This window comes from Physeter macrocephalus, unplaced genomic scaffold (genome assembly GCF_002837175.3).
Source record: "Physeter macrocephalus isolate SW-GA unplaced genomic scaffold, ASM283717v5 random_205, whole genome shotgun sequence".
NCBI lineage: Eukaryota > Metazoa > Chordata > Mammalia > Artiodactyla > Physeteridae > Physeter > Physeter macrocephalus.
The window spans coordinates 10,184-32,380 of NW_021145491.1; the positions used below are offsets into that span (position 1 = coordinate 10,184).

Below are 22,197 nucleotides of genomic sequence, written 5' to 3' on the forward strand. Positions count from 1 at the left end.
ACGATCTTTTCCGTCTACCGCCCTCGGCAGCCTACCGGCCGTCTTCGAACATCAGTATCCCATAAAGAGATCCGCTATCGGATCCAGTAAATCTTGTCCCCAACTTATGTGCAGCATTACAGTCCCTACAGAACATCCCCGTCAAAACTCATCGCGTGTTGACTTTGCGGCGTTCCATTCCGAGGCCAAAGTTGTCCCCACACTGGTTTTGAGCCTCTAAAAGGCAGAAAATTTGGCACAAGCTAGGAGAGCCGAGCACTGCTTTCTCTGGTCAGCCTCCACTCACTGTGTGACCCTGAACACGGTTCCCGAACACGGTTATCTGTGCTTCAAATCCCCAACTTTAAAATAAATAATCCCTGCTTGTCTAGCTCGGGCTGGACCTGACACAGACTAGGTTCTGAAGGCTGACGGAATGGAGTTGAATGAGATGCTGCTTGTATGGGTGGAAGGAAAATTGAGACATTTTGTTGACCAGGCAGTCCTTCTGCATGAATTCCAATAAAAAGTAGTATTTGAAAAGATTATATATTTATTTACATACATTTTAAAGTTACAAGAAATCGTTTTCCCACCCTATTTAATATTTACAGATTACTACAGTTGGAAACAAAAATTCAAAACATAGTAACCCTAAGTAACCTATGTCCCCTTTATCTCCCTTGGTCCCACTGACTCATTAAAACAGGCTTGCTGCCCTTTCTTCATCCAGCCCTCTCAGCAGATGAGCCAAGATTGCAGAGGCAGCAGCTCAACTACAAAAAGTCAGTTTGCTTTGAGTTTTTCTGCGCATCTGGTCACAGAGGAAGCGGTCAGAGTCGGTACTCAGACATGTGGAATGAATTAGTTTGAATGAGGTGTTTAAAAGGATGAATAAGCAGTGGTTAAAGGGAACAATTAAGAAAGACCATTTGCAGAGGGGGCAGTACTGCTGCATCAGTGACAGAAGCAGCGTTCTCTAAAAACTTTCTGCAGCCATTTATTTATTTACAGACTTTTTAAACAGTTACAAGATATTTAAAAATTTTAAACAGCTAATACAAGGAAAATACGAAGTGAACTGTTTATGACACTAAAAACTGTTTATGACACAAGATATTTTAAAAAGCAAATCTGGGAATTCAATTCCCTTTTGACTCCAGCAATCAATTTCTTGAGACCACGGATGTCCGAGAAACGCAGTCAGTTTTTCACGAGGAACTGGTTTCTGCTCAGCTTCCCCCTCTCCCTGAGGTAAGTGAACAGGTGTCGTCGCCTCCTCCACGTGACCTTTATCCCGTACTTCTCCTCAGGAGTGTCTTTAACCAGAACAGGCCCAGGCTCTGGGCTCTTGGGCGTGCTCGTGTGAAGGGAGCAGCTGGGAAGGCTGTTTTCCCTCTGCTGCGAGGGAATGGGCCCTCCCTGCCCTGAGGACTCTGGGCTCTGGATATCCGGTGGAATGAACACATAAGGGAAGTTCTGAAGTGCATGTGCTGACAGCTCCCCGCAGCTTTGGGGGCTGAGCATGGGAACCAAGGGCCTTCCAGAAATGTCCTTTTCTGGTTGACTGGGGCCGTCCCTGATTAGGGGGATCCCAGGTCTGGCTGAACTGGCAGAAGACTGTGGACTCTCAAACGTTAGGTGTGGAAACTTGGAGCTGGTAGATTTTCGACTTGAACGCCTTGCCTGGTCTCGGTGATGACGCTTCCGGTTGACTGGGAACCAGCTTTCTGCTGTTGTATCAAACTGAGGTGATACCTAAGGATTCCAAAAGGAAAAAAAGAAAAAAAAAAAGTAAAGAGAGCCAACTACCAAATACAAACCTAAGGAAACTGCATCCCATGACCAGAATCCTAAATGGGGGCCCATAACAGCAATAGACACAAAACAAAAGCAGCTGTCTATTTGGATAACAGTATCCAAGGGATACGGGCTTTGGGCAAGTTACTCAATCTCCCTGGCTTTCAGTTCCCTCCTGTGCAAGAAAGGGGACAATGCCTCTTTCGCTTCATCATACCATAGGGCTGCAACACGCTTAACTGTCTATCTTTCAACTCCGAGAGCGGGCCCGGCAGTCTTATTCACCACTGATCCCCAGCCCTAGCGGGGCGAGCACCTGGCACCAAGAAGGCCCCAGTGAAGGACAAGGGCTGAAGGAAAGAACTGGGAGTGAGATCAGGCACGGAAAGCAACTAGCAGAGGGCCTGGCACATAGTGAGGACTCGATACACGATCACATGTCCATTCCTCCTCATCAACAGGATTCTAACATTTAGGTTTCTTCCCCAGTCCTGAAGCCAGGGCTCTGGTTCTCCCCAGCAGTCGTGGGCAAAGCACATTTATTAAGCCCTCTTAGGCTTTTGTCTGGCTCTTTTGCTACACTACTTCCCTGACATGCTGTAGCTATGTTCTCTTCCCAGGGCTTTTAAACTGTCAAAATAGAACATATGACATTTCTGAGGATTTTTCTTCAATGTTTGGTCGTTTAAACAGTAAATCGAGCACTTAGCTAAAAACTCCACATCTCACGGGAAGCTCAGGGAACAATCTCATTTTTTACTCATTCTGACATTTCTCTGGCTTTCTCACCCAGCTACTGGATAGTGAAACTTTCATACTGAACTCTTACAGAGGAATGTGGGGCGCGGGAAAGACTCCAATTCCAATCAACCCACACCTCAGTCTGAACTCAGGAGAAAAGATCAACCAGAGAACATGGCTGAGGACAGACAGAAGGAGTACACCACCTCCTTGTCCCCGCGCCCACGAGTCTCCACATGGCAGTGTGAGAAGCCTGGCAGAGGAAACGCCAAGGCAAGAACCCCATGGCCTACCCAGGAAGTGATGGTGCTGGGGTCAACAGGCTTGCTGGCCACCTGTCTAGTGTGGGTGATAGGAAGCTGGGGAGACCCATAGCAGTGTTTGGGGCCCTCCAGTGGTTGTTGGTGGAATAGCAGCTGGGGTTTCTGGGAAATTTGGTGGCGTTTTTTCCTGGGAGGCATCAATAGGTGAGGGTAGAGCAGTTAGTAACTGCATGATGTTGGTTGTCGTCAGGTCCAGGGAGAGACTCCACTTCCAACCCATGCCTGCAGAGAAGAAACAAAAGCTGGGAGAAAACAATCTGCTGATTCCCCAGCTCTTCCTCACGCTCTGCCAGCCGATTCTGCTAGCAGCCAGCAGCCCTACCCCAAGATTGTGGGGTGGTACACCTACACCAGCTTCCTACACCTACACCACCAAGGCAATACACAGTAGTTTCACACTCAACAACATTCGTTCAATGAACACTTATCGAGCACGTGTTACGCACCATGCTGGGTGTCGGGAGTTTGAAGATGAATGAACAACCACTTATCCCATGATCATTTACTGGGTGCCAAGCACTTGTAGAGACACAGACTGTCCCTGTCTTCAAAGAGCTGAGAGTCTAACAGAGGGAGACAGACAATTACAATAATGAGAGCAGTGCTCCCTTGCCCTGCCCCCAGGGGAGGCCCTCTGGAGAGGGTGATACCTGATCTAGGTATAGAAGGGCTCGGAAAAGCCAAAGAACGGGGAGGGGAGGGGCGCTCCAGGCTGAGCAGCAGCACACACAAAGGCAGACGTGAAGGAGCACTGCGAATCCAGGGACTCAGACTCCACGGAGCTGGACACAAGGCACGAAGACAAAAGGCAGGAACTGAGGCGGGACGTGGTGTCGGGCTCGGGGCAGAAAACCAGGTGGACCATCTGAGTTTAGACTTTGGCCTAAGTAGTCATTGAAGATTTTCGAGCGGACGGATATGATCACACTCGGATTTTTTTTTTTTAACTTTTACTCCAGATAATTTCGAACATACAAAAAAATAGTTAATAATATAATGAGCTCCCATGTGCCCATCACCCGGCTACAGCCATCAACCCACGACCAATCACATCCCATCCACACCCCATCCACTTCCCCTACCCCTTTATTATTTTGAAAATACTATATTCCCAGTCATGATATCATTCCTAGTAACACAACTAACATATATAAATATACATATTTATATATTATATTTATATAACATACATTAATATATATTTATACGTGTAAATTCCTTAAATAGTAAATATCGAATATTCAGTGTTCAAATTTTCAGTTGTCTCCTAGGGGCCATACTTGGTTTTTGTTTGCTTTTGTCTTTTAGATCATCCAGGCAACAGTGTGAAAGGCGAGATCAAGTGCTCCGGAGGCAGGGGGACCAGTTAGAAGGTAACTGTGTTGCCTGAGAACCGATGAAGCCGGAACCTGGGCGGTGTCAGCAGAGGTGGGAGGCGGGAGGCAGAGGCAGGGCCAACAGGACCCACAAAGGAATAACAGCTCTGAGAACGCGTCCAGTGGGTCTAGCCCCCAGATCGGTTTTAATAAGAGTTCTGTCAGTGGGTTGGTGGGACGGAAGTTTCAGTGGAGAGGTGAATGGGTGGTGCCACCGGGCATCCTGGAGGGAGAGGCACACAGCAGGGCAGACTGGTTCCATTATACAGCATGATTCCTTCATTCAGTCAACAAGAGCAAAGCAACATACTCTGATTTATGTCACTGGGCAGTGGAGATACATGTAAAGAGAAATCAGGATGAAGTCTCTATCCTCAAGGAACAAACATTTTAGGGAGAACACAGGTAATAAATACATCCATTTGTTCATTCATTCATTCAGCAAATATTTACTGAGTGCCCACTGTGTTTTGGGCACTGTTACGGGTGCTAGAGATATATAGCCGATTAAAAAATTAAATCCCTGACCTCATGGCACTTACATCTAGTTGGGAAGTGATTAGAGGTACAGAGAAGAGTGAAACAGTGTAAGGGGTTGAGCTGACCCAGTGCTACTTTAGACAGGGTCGTCGGGGAAGGCCTATCTGAAAAATGATAATTGAGCAAAGACCTGAATGAAGAAAGGAGAACAAGCAGACAAGAAAAAGATGTGAGAAAGAATATTCCAGACTGAGAGAACAGTTAAGTGCAAAGACCACAAGATGGGAATGTGTCTGACTTGTTCAAGAAGCAGTAGGGTCAGCATGGCTGAACTGGAGAGTGGTAGGAGGTGAAGCCAGTTCACCTGACACAGGGTTAAGGCAAGGGTAAGGACTGGGCTGAATTATTCTTAGTGCAAGAGCAAGTCACCGCAGGGCTCTGGACAGGGAAGTAACACAGCCCGATTTATACTTCTCAAAGATAGCTCTAGGTGCTTTGTAGGAAAGCTGGGCTGGGAAGGGGGGGGACAGAGAACGGAGGCAGAGAAGCGAGGGGGAAGGCTCTTGCAGGAGCCCAGCGGGGAGATGACGGCGGTAACAACCGCTCCAGGGAGAAGTGCTGAGGTTCACGCCTTGCTCAAAGTCCCCAGCCTCTCGGGGACACCACATTGTTCAGCAGTCCTACTGTGTCCTTGGTCAACTCATTTTCCACAAAGGTTATCTCAAAACTTTCCCACTGTCTTAAAACTTCAGAACTCTTCTTCTCTCCAAACCAACCACCTTACTTCCTACTTCACAAAGAACACAGGAGACATCAAAGGAAATACTCTCATGTTCCAGAAGGCAAACACACAAACCTCAGTATATCTGCATCCATCCTCTTTCTTTCTGCTGTAACTAGAGGTCAGTCCCTTTTGCTACTGTGGCCTCTCCCTCTGGCTGGGCTTTGGAGCCTTCCTCACTCTACATGCCTTTCCCAGGCAATCGTCTGCTGACATGTCAATAACCACCTGGAAGTACACGAGTCAAGCATTTCTATATTTGGCTTAGAATTCTCCACACTCAGGACCCAAATATTCCACTGCCTACGCGACAGCAACTAGATGTCTCAAATGCACCTCAAACTCAAAGCATTTACAGCTGAATTCATGCTCGTTTCCCCTGCACCCCCCTCCGTAAAAGTGATCATCTTCCAGGGCCCTTGCTCAGGGAATGGTATCATCATTCATCCAGCTATGCCACCAAAAACCTTGACATTTACCTTTTCCCTCTACCATCCAACCCAACATCAAGGCCTGTCAATCCTACCTCTTAAACATGTCTTCAAAAATAACCCTCTCTCGGGGAGGGCAGTTGGGGGGAGGGCGCAAAATGGATGAAAGGAGTCAAGAGGTACAAACTTCCAGTTATGAAATAAATACGTCATGGGATGTAATGTACAGTGTGGTCACTATAGTCAATATTGTATTTCAAATTTGAAAGTTGCCGAGAATCTTAAAAGTTCTCATCACAAGAAGAAAAGTTTTTTGTCACTCTGTATGGTGACAGATGGTGACTAGACTTCCTGTGATCGTTTTGAGGTGTAGATAGGTAATCATTATGTTGTACATCTGATACTAACACAATGTGCTATGTCAATTATACTTTGGGGAAAAAAACAGATTTGTGGGTTTTAGTGACAGTTCAATATTAAATGTGGGACCAGAATCCATGGCAATCTATTTTTGGAGACTTATTCAACTCAAAATTTGATAAAAGCATTCCTCCTCTGTGAAAAATAATCATCTTACCCCACCCCTCCTTCCCTCTCTCTCCACCACCCTTCAAGTCCCAACAGTTCTGACCCGGGGGAATGCAATAGCCTAACAGGTCTACCCTAACCTCTGGCACCCCCTGCAGGGGGACCTTTTTAAATTGCAAATCTGATCTTGACTCACACTCCTGCTTAAAATTTTTGAGTTTTGGGTAAGGACCAAACTCCTAGTGGTGGCTGAGGTCCTGTGGCTCTGGTTCCAGCTTCATCTCACACACACTCCAGTGCAGTTCTCTTAGCTCAAACCCCTCAGATACTCTCCAGCCTTTGGGCTGCCCACGCTTCCTCCTATGGCGTGGCCCTGCACACCTCATTCCCTTGGCTTGGAGGGTCTCCCTCCCGTGTTTGCATAAAGGCCTCAGATCTCAGACGAAGCTTTAGTTCATCAGAAATGCCTTTCTCTTGGGAATTCCCTGGTGGTGCAGTGGTGAAGAATCCGCCTGCCAATGCGGGGGACATGGGTTCGAGCCCTGGTCCAGGAAGATCCCACATGCCGCGGAGCAGCTAAGCCCGTGTGCCACAACTACTGAGCCTGGCTCTACAGCCCCAAGCCACTACTACTGAACCCGTGCGCCTGGAGCCCGCGCTCCGCAACAAGAGAAGCCACGGCAATGAGAAGCTCGCGCATCGGACCGGAGAGTAGCCCCTGCTCGCCCCAGCTAGAGAAAATGCCCCAACAAAGCCAAAAATTAATTAATTTATTTTAAAAAAAAGAAATGCCTTTCTCACCTACCATGAGGCAAGATCTCCTTATTTACATACTCAAAGTTATCCCTGAGCTCTAAGTTATCACTTCGCAGCTGTAATTCTCCATTTGCTTAAATAAGCAATTCGCTGCGAATGTGTCTGAGCTCCTCTCTGCTCCCAACAGACCGTAGGCGCAGAAGAAAGACCCCGTCTTCCACTGCATCCTAGCGTGGCCTGGCACATGGTAGGTGCTCAACTAAACGTGTTGACTAAGTTAGTAGATAAAGTCCTTTACTACAAAGAAAAGGCTGCGGGGGGCGGGGCGGGAGGAGATCAAAACTAGAAGATTCAGGGTGGAGGCGGGGTTCACCGTGTGCGAATAATTTTTCAGGAGGGAACCTGAACGAGGTCGTAACTGCGCTCCAGGAGCCCTCAGGCCGCTCGGGGGCCCGCGACGGTCGCTGGTCGGAGGTCAACGGAGGACAGTCCCCCCAGCGAGGAACCAGCGAGGGGGGAAGAGCCCGGGGCGGCGGGCGCAGCGCAGCCGGGCGGGGCGACCCGGGGTCCCCACTGTCCCTGGGGTCCCCCGCGCCCCGCCGCCGCGGAGCCCTCCTGCGCTCTCCCCACGAGCCGCCCGCCTCGTCCGCCTCACCCGCCGCCGATCCGCCCGCCCGCCCGCCAGGCCCGCACGCCGCTCAGTCTGCCTCACCCGCCGCCGACCAGCCCGCCCGGCTCGCTCGCTGCTCCGCCCGCCTCACCCGCCCGACGAGGCCGCCGTTCCGCCCGCCTCACCCGCCCGGCTGGGCTGCCCCGCCAGCCGCTCGGTCCGCCTCAACCGCCCGGTCGGGCTGCCTCACCTGCCCTTCCCGCCGTCGCCCCGCCCGCCTCAACAGACAGGCAGGACCCGCCCGCCGCCGCCGCCGGCGTCCCGGCTGAACGCGGAGACAGGGCCGGCGCTGATTGGCCACGCCCGTCACGTGACCTCAACGTTCCGCCGGCGCCAATTTCAAACAGCGGAACAAACTGAAAGCCTCAGAGCGGGACCCCACCCCCGGCCCCGGCCCCGGCCCGGGACCCCCCCCGCCTCCCGGGATCCCGGGATTCCCCGCCCCGCAGCCGGGGTCGCGGCCCGGCCTGCAGGTGGGAGCAGCGCGGAGCCGCCCGGAGCCGGCGTGTCCGGCGGTGCAAGCGAGGTGAGTGGGCGGCGTGCGGGAGGCCGGGGCCGGGAGTACGCGGAGGGCTGGCTCCGGACGGGGCTGGCGACGGTGCGCGGCGCTGCTGCATCCAGCCTCCCGGCCCTCCTCACCTCTCCCGCTGAGCGTCCCCGGCCTTCCCCCGGGAGGAGGGGCGGCCCGCTTGCTCCGGCAGACGGCGTCTGGGGTCCCTCTGAGCTTACTGCGCTGGGAGCCGAGGCCGACCTGCTCGCACACTCCCCTGAACCCCGTTGCTCTCACCTCTAGGCCTCCACTCCGCCCTTTCCCAGGACCCTCCTCCGGGTTCCGGAGACCCCCGCAGCCTAGCCCTGGTCTGGATGTGGGTGAGTCCCGGGAGCCGCGCCGGAAGTCTCCGGGCTAGAAAGTGTTGGCAGTGGTAGCAAGAGGCTGGTCAGAGTAGAAGGGAAAATTAAGCTTTAGACCAGGAAGATATCTTTTGCGGGTGGGGAGCGAATACTAGTATCTACTGATTGATGGGTGGAGGGAGGGAGGCCGGAAGAGATAAGAGGTGGAAGTAAAACTGAGATTTGAAGGTAGAAGAACCTAGATATACAGGAAAAGAAGGCAGAGTGGAGAGGGTCTGTGGATTCTAAGCAGATGGCAAATGTCAGACGAGTGTGACAGTCAATTTTAGGCAGACGGCAGATATCCTCAAAAAGGGACAGCCCATTCCTCTGTCCCTCAGAGTACATCTCAGTAGAATTTCACAACTTTACACAATGGTAGAGTATTCCAAAGATCTGTTAAAATCAAAAAACACAATTTTTAAAAGATAAAACAGTTTACCTTAACACTACAAAACCACCTTAGCACGCTGAAGATAGCACAGTCTGTTAGTCAGGAGACAGGGATAACAGTCTTGGTTCTGAAAGAGAAATTAAGTGATACAGTCATATGCTTAGAAAGTCAAAATATGAATAAGCACATGCAAGTACTAAAATGTCACTATATAAATAGTTTGCAAACTGTAAAAGAAAAATGTATTTGTTTTTTAAGAAAGGCAAGGATAATAGCCCGTGGAATGATGTCACCCCTTAGCGTTACCCTGGGCCTTGAGTAGAGCAGTTTCCCTCTTATCTGAGGTCTTGTGAGCTGGAAGATGATTTCTTCAGTGGTGTGACAATAATGGTACAATCTGCCTTTTCCCTCTGATTCTGTGGGCTCAGATCCTTTAATTTATAAAGTAAGATGGTATAAAAAATATGTGGTCTACGCTAGAATGGATTATGGGATCAGAGTCTTGTCAGGATGTCCTATTCCTGCGTTCCCGTCCTAACAGTCACTGCAAGTGATCTGTGTTACAGTAGGAAATAAGAGACATTTCCACATTTTTGTAGCTTCCCTATTTATTTCTGTAGCTAAACATTCTTTTTTGGCCACACCGCGTGGCATGTGGCATCTTAGTTCCCTGACCAGGGATTGAACCCTCACCCTCGGCAGTGAAAGCACCAAGTCCTAACCACTGGACCGCCAGGGAATTCCCCAAACATTCTTAAGCTCCTAGAGCTTTGACTATGTTGACCTACAGCCAACCTAATCCCACTTTCCCCCTTTGAATTTCTTCTGTTTGCTTCAGTTTTAACTTTTGTCGGTAGAACTCATCTCATTATTGTCTGTGGTCTTTACAGAGCCCCAAGGAGTATTCACCTGGGCCTGTGGGCCCATGCTCCTGGTCATGTGATGAGGAAGAGCCCTCCCTAACAGAACCTCCTTCTCAGCCTAATAAACCTCTGACCTCCTGCTGCCCCTTGCACTTTCCAGGGTCCATGCTTGTCATTCTCAATGGAGAGTGAAAGCACAGATTCATAATGAAAACCAGCCCCCGTCGGCCATTGATTCTCAAAAGACGGAGGCTGCCCCTTCCTGTTCAGAATGCCCCCGGTGACACATCAGAAGAGGAGCCTAAGGGGCCCCCTGCCCAACAAGAGCCTGCTCAACCGCAGGCCTCCGAGGAGGTGGCAGAGTCCAACCCCTGCAAGTTTCCAGCCGGGATCAAGATCATGAACCACCCGACCATGCCCAACACCCAAGTGGTGGCCGTCCCCAAGAATGCCAACATCCAGAGCATCATCACAGCACTGACTGCCAAAGGAAAGGAGAGCGGCAGCAGTGGGCCCAATAAATTCATCCTCATCAGCTGCGGGGGAGCCCCCACTCGCCCTGCAGGACCCCAGCCTCAAGCCCAAACCAGCAATGATCCCAAGAGGACAGAAGTGATCACCGAGACCCTGGGACCAAAGTCTGCATCCAAGGACGTGAATCTTCCTAGACCACCTGGAGCCCTTCCCGGGCAGAGATGGGAGAACTGTGGTATGTGGTCTGTAAGGCAAAGGGGTGAGGAGCCAGCCTTCCCTCTCTGGTGGTGAGGACTGCAGTCCGCCACACTGATGCTTAGGACACACAGGCGTCTGCCCGAACCGGGGGAAAGTCTTGCCTTTCTTCATGCTAAAACCTTGACCCGGGATCCTCTGGGCACTGTCGAAGGGGTTGCGATGTGATTTAGCATTTCTACTCCCTGCTTTACATTGGAAAAGGATTTGTTTATCGTATCTAGTTATCTTCTGCATTGACCACATAAGGAAATAGGAGTCTTTCTCCATCTTAATGAAGGAGAAAGCATGAGGAGGGAAAGTGACTTTCTTTGTTGAGACGCTCAGTCATGCTTTTATAAGGTTGCCTTGACTGATCTCTAAGGCTCAGTGTGGCTCAGACTGAAATGCAACTTGAACTGTGCTCTGAATTTCTCCCGAAGTCCTAATGGGGCAGAGTACCCGAGAGGCCACAGTAGAGTCAGCACGTGCTCCCTGGCCCTCAGGGCAGAGGTGATCCCCAACTGCCAACTTCACTGGGCCGGCTGGGCTCGGGATCAGGCAGCTAAGCGGCGTCTTGGGTTGTTTCCCCTGTAGCTGGCGGCGAGGCAGCCGGCTGCACGCTAGACAACAGCTTGACCAACATCCAGTGGCTTGGAAAGATGACCTCCGATGGGCTGGGCTCCTGCAGCATCAAGCAAGAGGTGGAGGAAAAGGAGAATCGTCACCTGGAGCAGAGTCAGGCTAAGGTGAACTGTCCCGTCACTCACTAGGGCAGTCAGCCGGTGCAGGGAATTTCTAAGAAGGGAAATCAAGTGGCCTGTGGAGTAGAATTTCCAAGTTCTGGTATTAGCACTCACTTAGTGTGAGTCTATATAATTTGGAGCTCCCTTTCTACCTGGGATCTTCCTCCCGCACCTCCCTCGCCCCTATCTGTGAACTTTCCTTGAGGGCAGACTCCTCTGGCTCACTCTGTACCCCGTCAGCACTGGGTTTAGTACTGTGCCCTTAGTAGGTATTGAGTAAGTATTCAGGAAATAATGAAGAGGTCTCAGTTTGGAAAGCCACTTGAACTTTAAAGAGGTATCCCAACAGTATGAAAAGAATACAGCATTTTTGTTTGTTTGCTTTGGTTTTTGCGGTACGCGGGCCTCTCACTGCTGCGGCCTCTCCCGTTGCGGAGCACAGGCTCCGGACGCGCAGGCTCGGCGGCCACGGCTCACGGGCCCAGCCGCTCCGCGGCACGCGGGATCTTCCCGGACCGGGGCACGAACCCGCGTCCCCTGCATCGGCAGGCGGACTCTCAACCACTGCGCCACCAGGGAAGCCCAAGAATACAGCATTTTTAACAAGATTGTTTTATTAGAAGATAAATTAATAGCAAATAAAATGAGTTAGTTGTGAATTTTAAATACCTCTCCAGCAATCAAAATTGATTTGACCCATTTGTGTGGCCTGGGTTTGTTCTTCTGGTTGCCCTTTGTATATACCCTTTAATCCATCATTCAACAATTTTTATTTTTTCCTTAAATAATTTTTATTTTTAAAATTTTTTTTAACATCTTTATTGGAGTACAATTGCTTTACAATGATGTGTTAGCTTCTGCTTTATAACAAAGTGAATCAGCTATAAATATACATATATCCCCATATCTCCTCCTTCTTGCGTCTCCCTCCCACCCTCCCCATCCCACCCCTCTAGGTGGTCGCAAAGCACTGAGCTCACCTCCCTGTGCTATGCAGCTGCTTCCCGCTAGCTATCTATTTTACGTTTGGTGGTGTATATATATGTCCATGCCACTCTCTCACTTCGTCCCAGCTTCCCCTTCCCCCTCCCCGTGTCCTCAAGTCCATCCTCTACGTCTGCATCTTTATTCCTGTCCTGCCCCTAGGTTCTTCAGAACCCTTTTTTTTTTTTGGACTCCACATATATGTGTTAGCATACGGTATTTATTTTTCTCTTTCTGACTTACTTCACTCAACAATTTTTGAAAGGGAAAATTTGCGTGGATGTGTACATAAGTGAAAACTGAGCTGTTCACTTAGAACTTGTGTACTTTACAAAGTTATAGCTCAATTTTCTAAAATGTGGATGATCAGATCTTTGCCTGTGACTTAGCCAGATGTGTGCTCTGCTGACGTTTGCCTGTCCCATACCCTTGGGAATATTTCTCTTGTACAAACATTGAAAGTAGATGGGTTTATTCACATCACATCAGGAGTAGAAATCAGACTAAGACCTAGGTCCCTCGACGCTCAGGTCTGAAAAATGGGTGTAGTTTTAACATACAGTTGATGCTTTAAGAGTCATAATATGTACCCAGACTTTCCTGAGAGGTTTCAACTGACAAAGACTGGACTTCTAATTATTATTGGGCAATATCTTCAAAAAACTGACCGATGACAGAGAAGTGGTTCTATGTTTGGAGACTGGATTAGATCGCCTCTAAGCTTCTTCCTAACCCTAAAATTTTATTCTATGGAATAGTGGTCTCAGATGACTTGCTTCCAGTACAATTCTATGGGATAAAATGTTTCTCTCGGGGATGTTCTTTGGGGTGGGGCGGGGCGGAGGGGGTCTTGTGGACCCTCCGTGTCACTGCCTTTTCTCTTTCCCTTTGGCTTCTCAGGACGCTCAGGCTGAGGGGCCCCTGGGAGCATCCGCATCCTGGCCGGACTCCGTGTCTGAGCGGCCGCCCTACTCTTACATGGCCATGATACAATTTGCCATCAACAGTACGGAGAGGAAGCGCATGACCCTGAAAGACATCTACGCTTGGATCGAGGACCACTTCCCCTACTTCAAGCACATCGCCAAGCCAGGCTGGAAGGTACTGTGTCCTGTAACAGCCACAGTCAAGGTCAGTCTGGCCCAATAGGCTGTCTGCACGGGAGGGCAGTAGTCTGTGTCCGGTGCGGAGGGAACAGTTAAGTGCCGAGGATGCTAGAACCTTCAGCAGCCGTATCTTTTGCATTGGGACTCGATCCTGCCGAATCCAGACAAAACCATCACTAACGGCCCTGTAACCACTTCATCTGTCGCTGCCCTGGGTTGACGGAGACTCTTCGGTGCAGCACAGAGCCCACTTCTGCGCTGCACTGAAGAGCAGCTAGAGTGACTAAGTAGCTTTGTGAAAAGATATCAATGAAAAAAAATCTGTAAGCCTCACGATCCAAAAATTCACCTTCTATAAAGTCACATTTCTTCTCCAGAAGGCGGGGATCTTCTCGTCCTCCTGCTCACGGGAGCACAGATGCCCGGGAGCCACAGCTCACCCGGGACTCAGAGCCACAGCGTAGGTGCCCCGACAGAGGCTCTGTCCCAGGCCAAGGGGCTTTTGTATTGTTTTCCCCACAGCAGGACAATTAACCTCACACTCACCTCAACTGAATTCCCCAGCGTCATATTTTTTTTTTTTTTTTTTTTGGCCACGCCACGTGGCTTGCGGAATCTCAGTTCCCCGACCAGGGATTGAACCCGAGCCACAGTAGCGAAAGCCCAGAATCCTAACCACTAGGCCACGAGGGAGCTCCCTGGCACCATAATTTCTTCACTCGCCTCTCTGGCTACTGGCTTCCACCAACAGCCTCACTCCTCTTCCCCAGCCCCTGACAGCTGTCCGGGTCTCTGCTTTATCACCACCTCAGGAACGGCCCCAGTCTCTGTCCCCACTGGACAGATGGGCTGATGGCTCAGGTTGCCAGCTCTGCCAGGCGGAATGTCACAAGAGCTGCCAATAGGCAGGGTTACAAGGACACAGAGCCTGGGCCTGATTTCCTTGGGGGACATCGGCGGTAGCGTTTCCAAAGCCAAAGTAGCTGACGAGTGGCGTCCTCTACTTTCAGAATTCCATCCGCCACAACCTCTCTCTCCACGACATGTTTGTCCGCGAGACGTCTGCCAACGGCAAGGTCTCCTTCTGGACCATACACCCCAGTGCCAACCGCTACTTGACACTGGACCAGGTGTTTAAGGTAAGCATCCTGGTTTTGTCCAAATAGCGCCAGTGCTGGAGGTCATGAGATCCATCGCAAAAGGAAAGAAGTCCTCTTGGGATGAGCTTATCCGATCAGGGTAGAGTTAAAGGCCAGCCAGCCCGTAAGGGATGGCACGCTCCTCTGCTAGACCAGGCCACAGAGAGGACTCTCTGATCCAAAAACGGGACCTCCTGGGGCAGTGTTGCCCTGTGATAAGAACTGCCTGGAACACTTGTTAAAATACAGCCTCCTAGGCCCCTCTCTTGGGGCTTCTGACTCAGTAGGCCTGGGGTGGGCCCAGGGATATGTGTTTTTAGCAAGAATCTCAGGTGATTCTTACAGAGAAAGTCTGGGAAACCTGGTTTTTAAAAAGCCCTTCTTTAGGCCGGGGAGCAGAAACGAAGCCCCCAGAATCTCTTGTCAGAAGCGATTGCTTTGGAGTTTCAGAGTGCCCGTAGGGTGCCGCTAGCTGCCCTCGTTCTCCCGGGAGGGACCGTTGTTGAGGGTGGCCCTCGGCCTCCATCAGGAGTAGGTTTGCCCAGTCTGGTCAGCTTGACTGCACTGGTGGTAACTTCGTCTCGTTTCTCTCCCACGATGCCTGACCACCACCAGCCACTGGACCCAGGGTCTCCACAATCACCCGAGCACTTGGAATCAGTAAGATTCTTTCCCTCCCGCTCGGGGCTCGGCCTTGTTTCCTTTCCACGCTCAGCATGGCTTCGGTGACAGGGACAAGACATCAGCAGGAAAGGGAGCCTGTGGCTGGGTGCCTACCAGCCCTGAACGCAGAGCACCTGAGCTGCTGGGTGTTCAGGACACGTGACCTCCACCTCCTCCTGCTCCCATGGGCTCATCACGGTGCCCCAAGCAGAGCAGCGCGTGGCAGGAGGACCCGCCATAGTCTCCCTGCAAGATGGTGACCACGGTGCATGGCACGGGTCTGGAGGGCGGCCATCTTTGCTCTCACTTCTCTACCTGCCTTTTCTCTGCCCCTCATAGAGCCCCATGCTTTGCATCCCGGGGGTGAGGACACCTGGATGAGGTGGTAGGACCACCCACTGCCGTGTGTCTGTGCCACCACCTGCCCAGGGCCAGGCGGTCGGTTCGCTCCATGCCCGGTACCGGAGCAGCTGGCAGGGTCGCCTGCCTCGTCCCCCTGCGTCTCTGACCCGGTCTCTTTCTCTCCCTCTCTGCCCCAAACAGCAGCAGAAACGACCCAACCCTGAGCTCCGCCAGAACGTGGCCATCAAAACCGAACTCCCCCTGGGCGCACGTTAGTATGGGGGAGCCTGGCCCCGGGGGGCGCACCTGTAGGGAGCGGACTCGGGGGGTCCCAGCCCAGGGGAGGAGAGCAAAGATCCCGTAGCCTGGAAGGGGCCTGTCCCTGGACCCTGCTCCTGACCCCTCCCGGTCCCTCCCAGGGCGGAAGATGAAGCCTCTGCTGCCGCGGGTCAGCTCGTACCTGGTGCCCATCCAGTTCCCGGTGAACCAGTCCCTGGTGCTGCAGCCCTCGGTCAAGGTGCCGTTACCCCTGGCAGCGTCACTCATGAGCTCGGAGCTCGCCCGCCACAGCAAGCGAGTCCGCATCGCCCCCAAGGTCAGTGCTCGGGTCCTCTCTGAGCAGAGACTCCGGTCCATTACAGATCCTGCCACGTGCCCCTGGAGAAGCTTATTCGTCTAGTCGGTAGACAAGGCACCGATACATAGGAAAATGCAACAGCATTGTAAGAGCTGAAAAGGAACCTGCCGTGTGATGTAAGGGATGTTGGAAGGCGCGCTCGTGCCTGATGAGTTTGTAAGAGTCCAGACGAGGGTGAGATCTCACAGCAGATGGGCTGGGGCGGCTCAGGACGAGCTCACAGGGGAGGAGGCTTCCCAAAGTAGACTTGGGCAGCAAGCAGGTGTGGAGAGGGCCTTTTTTCTTTCTTTTTTAAATTTTTATTTATTTATTTTTGGCTGCGCCGCGCAGCCTGAGGGATCTTAGCTCCCGGACCAGGGATCGAACCCTCACCCGCTGCACTGGAAGCACGAAGTCTCGACCACTGGACCGCCAGGGAGGTCCCTGGAGAGGGCTTTGTAATGGGCATGCCCTGGAGGCCCCCAGTAACAATGGTAGAGTGATGGGCCAGTCTAGCTCTGGGTTTCTCAGCCTCCATACAGCTGACATTTCGGGCTGGATAATTCTTTGTTGGGGGTGGAGGGGTGCTGCCCTGTGCACTGAAGGGTGTAAGCAGCATCCCTAGTCTCTCCCCACTAGATGTCGGGAGCACCGCCTGGTGTGACAATTAAAATGTCTCCAGGTGTTGCCAAATGTCCCCCGGGGGGAGTTGCTCCTGGCGGAGCATCAGCGGTGGAGCTCGAGGGCTGAGGACAGAGAGTCCAGACCAGGCCGTGACGGGGAGGAGGATTTGTGAGCAGGAGCTGGCCTGTGACAAGTACAGGAAGGGCCCTGTGCCCCTTTCTCTCAGATGGAAGTAGCAGGGGCTCCAGATAAAGAGCCTTGGGTTTGCGTTTGTTTTTTGTCTTTGTTTTGTTTTGCTGTTTTTGGTTTTTTGGTTTTGGGGGTTTTTATGGCCGTACCACACAGCACGCGGGATCTTAGTTGCCAGACCAGGGGTCAGACGCACGCCCCCTGCCGTGGAAGCGCGGAGCCTCAACCACTAGACCGCCAGGGAAGTCCCTGTTTTTGCTTTCGTTTTTTTAATTAAAAAATATCATTTTAATATACATAAAAGTATACCTACCAGCATAGATAATTTTACATAAATGCATTCCTGTGATTGTAGCATGTACACTGTTTTTGTTTCAATGCAGTCTTTTTCATCTTCTTTTCTTCCTTTTGCTTCCCCTCGCCTCATCTTCACCCGTCACCCCTGCTCCCCGTGATAAGCCGTGTTGACAGTTTAGCATGCTATTTGTTCATGCTCTTAGTATACTCTGCATACACCGATCGCCATAGCCATGTTATACACGCACACACCACACACAGCATTGAAAATGGGATCATATTACACACACTTTTTTTTTCTTAAATTTATTTATTTTATTTATTTTTGGCTGCGTTGGGTCTTCGCTGCTGTGCGCGGGCTTTCTCTAGTTGCAGCGAGCGGGGGCTGCTCTTTGTTGCGGTGCGCTGGCTTCTCATTGCGGTGGCTTCTCCTGTTGCGGAGCACGGGCTCTAGCCGCGTGGGCTTCAGTAGCTGTGGCTCGCGGGCTCTAGAGCGCAGACTCAGTAGTTGTGGCGCACGGGCTTAGTTGCTCCGCGGCATGTGGGATCTTCCCGGACCAGGGCTCGAACCCGTGTCCCCTGCATTGGCAGGCGGATTCTTAACCACTATGCCACCAGGGAAGCCCTACACACACTTTCTGCCCCAGGGAAATTCTCCCAAGTCACTTGGCGTCACTTTAATTCATTGTTTTTTGTTTTTTACTTTTTTGAGGGGTTTTTTTGTTTTTTATTTTTTGGCTGTGGGATCTTAGTTCCCCGACCTGGGATCGAACCCACACACCCTGCAGTGGAAGCGCAGAGTCTCAACCACTGGACCGCCAGGGAACTCCCTAATGCATTTTTTAAAAATTTTATTTATTTAATTTATTTATTTTTGGCTGCATTGGGTCTTTGCTGCTGCGAACGGGCTTTCTCTAGTTGCGGTGAGCGGGGGCTACTCTTCGTCGCGGTGCGTGGGCTTCTCGTCGTGGTGGCTTCTCTTGTTGCGGAGCTCGGGCTCTAGGTGCGCGGGCTTCAGTAGTTGTAGTGCACCGGCTCAGTAGTTGTGGCTCGCGGGCTCTAGAGCGCAGGCTCAGTAGTGCGGCGCACGGGCTTAGTTGTTCCGCAGCATGTGGGATCTTCCCGGACCAGGGCTCGAACCTGCGTCCCCTGCGTTGTCGGGCAGATTCTTAACCACTGCACCACCAGGGAAGCCCTGCATTGTTTTTTAATGGCTACATAATATTCCATGGTTTGGCTCTGCCGTACGTTTTCCAACCATTCCGCTTTCACGGGCACATTATGTTTCTAGGTTTTTTTGCCCTATGGCAAACACTGCAATAAATATCTTTGCAAGTATCTTTCTTACTAGTGTTTTTATTTCTGTGAGATAGAGAATCAGGCATGAGATTGCTGAGTGAACAGTTATTTTAAAGTTTATTAAATATTGCAAGATTGGCTTCCAGAAAAATCTGTGATAATTCACACATCCACCAACAAGACCTGTGTTTGCCAGCCATGGGTGTTATCAGTCTTTTTAATATTTGCCCCTCTGTGGTGTATGAAGGACAGCTCCTTGTTTCATTTTATCTTCCTTTGCTTATCGGTAAGTCAGCACCTGCTCACTGCGTTTGGTCACTGGGAATTTTTCACTGTGAGACGCTTATTTATGGACATGGCCCATCTTCCTATAGGGTTTTGCTAATAATTTGTGATTTCTTTGTTATTAAAATATTAACCTGTCTTTTAAGAAATTTTTACTTTTGTTGTTTGCTTCTTAACTTTGTTTATGGTCTCTCTTGCCACAGAAAGATTTTACATTTTTATGTAGTCAAATATGTCTCTCTTCTCTTTTACAGCTTCTGGGTTTCCAGTCTTGGTTAAGAAGTTCACCCCCGCCCCTCAGATTGTACATGTAGTCTCCTAGATTCTCTTTCAGGATGTGTATGGTTTTAATTCTTCTGTTTTAAGTCTTTGTATATGGTGTGAAACAGCCATCCAGTTTTATTTTCTCTCAGATGGATACTAATTAATGCCAGCACCATAGGAAATGCTCTGTCCTTTTTTTTTTTTTAAATTTTATTATTATTTATTTAATTTATTTATTTTTGGCTGCGTTGGGTCTTCGTTGCTGCACATGGGATTTCTCTAGTTGCGGCGAGCGGGGGCTACCCTTCGTTGCGGTGTGCGGGCTTCTCTTGTTGCAGAGCACGGGCTCTAGGCGCCAGGGCTTCAGGAGTTGTGGCTCGCGGGCTTAGTTGCTCCGCGGCATGTGGGTTCTTCCCGGACCGGGGCTCAAACCCGTGTCCCGTGCATTGGCAGGCGGATTCTTAACCACTGCGCCACCAGGGAAGCCCAGGAAACGCTCTGTCTTTTACCCCCAGAATTGAACTACCACCTTCATCATATAGTCTCATACTTAATAGTCTTTAAGACTTTAAAAAGACAAAAGAGGATCAGTACCAGCGTGTCACTTGTCTTAGTCATGAACTTGTGTCCCACCTGCTGCCTGGTTGAGTCTCCAAACCTGGCTTTCACCTTAACCTGCTTCCCTTCCAGGTGCTGCTCGCGGACGAGGGTGTCGCCCCTCTGCCCACGGCAGGACCAGTGAAAGAGGAGAAGCTCCTCCTTGGAGAAGGGCTGGCTCCTCTGCTTCCAGTCCAGTCCATCAAGGAGGAAGAAGTCCAGCCTGGGGAGGAAGCGCCACGCTTAGGGAGACCCATCAAAGTCGAGAGCCCCCCCCTGGAAGAGTGGCCCTCGCCCTGCCCATCTGTCAGGGAGGAATCGTCCCCCTCCTGGGAGGATTCGTCCCGCTGCCCCGTCCCCAGGCCCAAGAAGTCCTACAGCGGGCCCAAGTCCCCAGCCCGCTGCGTCTCTGACCTGCTTGTCATCAAACGCAGGGAGAGGAGGGAGATGAGCCGGTCTCGGAGGAAACAGCACCTCCTGCCCCCCTGTCTGGACGAGCCGGAGCTGTGCTTCTCCGAGGGCCCCGGGGCTTCCGGACGAGCCACAGCAGGGGCCTCGCAGCCTGCCTCGCAGCAGCGTGGCTCCTCCCACGAGGAGGGCGGGCCTTTCAAGACGCCCATCAAGGAGATGCTGCCCGTCTCCTCCACCCCGAGCAAATCTGCCCTCCCCGTGACCCCCGAATCCTGGAGGCTCACGCCCCCGGCCAAAGTGGGGGGGCTCGATTTCAGCCCCGTACGAACCCCCCAGGGTGCCTTTGGGCCCCTGCCGGACTCGCTGGAGCTGGCGGATCTCAGCGGCACCCCGCTGAAGAGCGTCCCCCTCTTTGACTGCCCCCGAGAGCTGCTCGATTCCGAGCCCTTTGACATCACCGCTGACCCCTTCGGCGGCTGTCCCCCCTCAGACGCGGAGGCCCCCAGGCCAGGCTCCTCCGAGCCGCAGGGTGCCGGCCTCGCGGCCAACCGTTCTCTAACAGAAGGCTTGGTCCTGGACACGATGAATGACAGCCTCAGCAAGATCCTGCTGGACATTAGCTTCCCCGGCCTGGAGGAGGACCTGCTGGGCTCCGACGACGTCAGCTGGGCTCAGTTCATCCCCGAGCTGCGGTAGAGACGGGACCCGCGCCGCTCAAGCCGGCGGCTCCCCGGGCGCTCGTGGGGCTGGCCTTCCGAGCCCTCTGCGCCAGGACAGCAGGCGGGGGCCGTCTGCTCCTCCAGCCCCACCTGGCCCGGTGACGCCAAGGCAGGCGTCACGCCAGAGCCGCCACTGGGCCTTCTGCAAGCCGCGAGGTCCTGGTGACCAGTCTCCGTGCCACCCACTCCCCAGGAGAATCTGATTCCTCCCTCCCTACTAGGAGCTGCGGGTGGGAACAGCAAAAACAAGGGTGAAAAGAGATGAGGAGAGCCCCCCCGCCCCCGACTGTTTTCGTCTGTGCCCAGCCGCCCCCCACCTTCCCCGCTCCGGGCAGGGTGGCCCTTGTAAATGGTGTATATGTTCCTAATTATCCTCTAATTATAAATGTAAACCTATCTCCTTAGATCATTATCTAGAGACTGCCAGAAGGGGGTTACGATAACCAGGAGGTTCAGTTCGCTTCTGTTACTTGCTTTTGGTTCCTGCAGTAGGGAGGGCTGCAGTGCACAGTTCCTTCCAGGCCCCTCCCCCGAGGGTTCCTCACCGTAGGTGCCCCGATACACGAGTCTGCCTGCCAGGATCCCTACTGCCCCTGCCTCCCACTTGCCCGCGTTTCCAAGTCAGCTTTCCTGCAAGAAGAAATCCTGGTGAAAGGGTCTCTTATTATGGGTCAAGAGTGGGGCGGGGGCATGGAGGCACCTGGAGCGGAGTGGGTGCCCAGAGGTGCCCGAGAGACGTTTCTCTGATAAGGTCCCTAATCACGCCAGAGAGACGAGTTAGGAGGCCGGCTGGCCTGTCTGCCTGCCTGCCTGTCTGAGCTGGCGCCGCAGCTTTACAGAGAGCCCAGCTTTGCAGAGAGCTGACCACGTGCACGGTCCCCAGCTCCAAAACACTACTGTAACTACCTACTCAATAAAGCCCAGGGGCACATGCTGGTCTGTGGCGTGCTGGTGTCTGGTCCCTACGGCGTGAGGGGGCTTGGGAAGGAAAGTGGGTGACGATGAAAATGGTTTTGACGGGGAAGATGCAAGGCTCGAAGCCCACATGGAGCCCTGGAAGGAGAGTGCAGAGGGCTGTGGCCCGGTCACCTCCCTCCCCCGCCCTGGCGCGTCCAGGGAGCTGGGAGGCCAGCTCAGCAGTCCATCGGCACAGTTTTCCCAGTGCCCGGCCTGCACAGCCAGCCTCCTTTGGGGA

The 22,197-nt window shown here is 52.1% G+C and overlaps 2 protein-coding genes across 16 annotated transcripts; one reads left to right on the top strand and one right to left on the bottom strand.

Moving 5' to 3' along the window:
* Positions 1-512: 512 nt before the first annotated feature.
* RHNO1 (RAD9-HUS1-RAD1 interacting nuclear orphan 1) lies at positions 513-8,685 on the bottom strand. Of its 13 annotated transcripts, none has more exons than XM_024129141.3 (6): positions 8,056-8,097; positions 4,124-4,543; positions 3,494-3,625; positions 3,290-3,406; positions 2,814-3,065; positions 513-1,737 (listed from the first exon to the last, which is right to left on the bottom strand). In XM_024129141.3, the coding sequence occupies exons 5-6, from the start codon at positions 2,979-2,981 to the stop codon at positions 1,183-1,185; spliced, it is 723 nt and encodes a 240-aa protein (XP_023984909.1). In that variant the 5' UTR covers positions 2,982-3,065; positions 3,290-3,406; positions 3,494-3,625; positions 4,124-4,543; positions 8,056-8,097; the 3' UTR covers positions 513-1,182. The 13 variants fall into 13 exon arrangements, with proteins under 13 accessions (XP_023984909.1, XP_023984910.1, XP_023984908.1 ...); XM_024129142.3 differs by having other exon boundaries at positions 4,124-4,442; positions 8,056-8,072; XM_024129140.3 differs by lacking the exon at positions 8,056-8,097 and adding an exon at positions 7,991-8,048.
* On the top strand, positions 8,660-21,939 carry FOXM1 (forkhead box M1). Of its 3 annotated transcripts, XM_055082651.1 has the most exons (10): positions 8,660-8,735; positions 10,041-10,722; positions 11,319-11,470; positions 13,352-13,552; positions 14,568-14,696; positions 15,312-15,356; positions 15,903-15,972; positions 16,121-16,296; positions 19,266-19,350; positions 19,966-20,039. In XM_055082651.1, exons 2-9 carry the CDS (start codon positions 10,221-10,223, stop codon positions 19,323-19,325), a joined length of 1,335 nt encoding a protein of 444 aa, XP_054938626.1. In that variant the 5' UTR covers positions 8,660-8,735; positions 10,041-10,220; the 3' UTR covers positions 19,326-19,350; positions 19,966-20,039. The 3 variants fall into 3 exon arrangements, with proteins under 3 accessions (XP_054938626.1, XP_007117111.2, XP_007117112.2); XM_007117049.4 differs by lacking the exon at positions 19,266-19,350 and having other exon boundaries at positions 19,966-21,939; XM_007117050.4 differs by lacking the exon at positions 19,266-19,350 and having other exon boundaries at positions 8,664-8,735; positions 10,174-10,722; positions 19,966-21,939.
* The last annotated feature ends 258 nt before the right edge of the window (positions 21,940-22,197 follow it).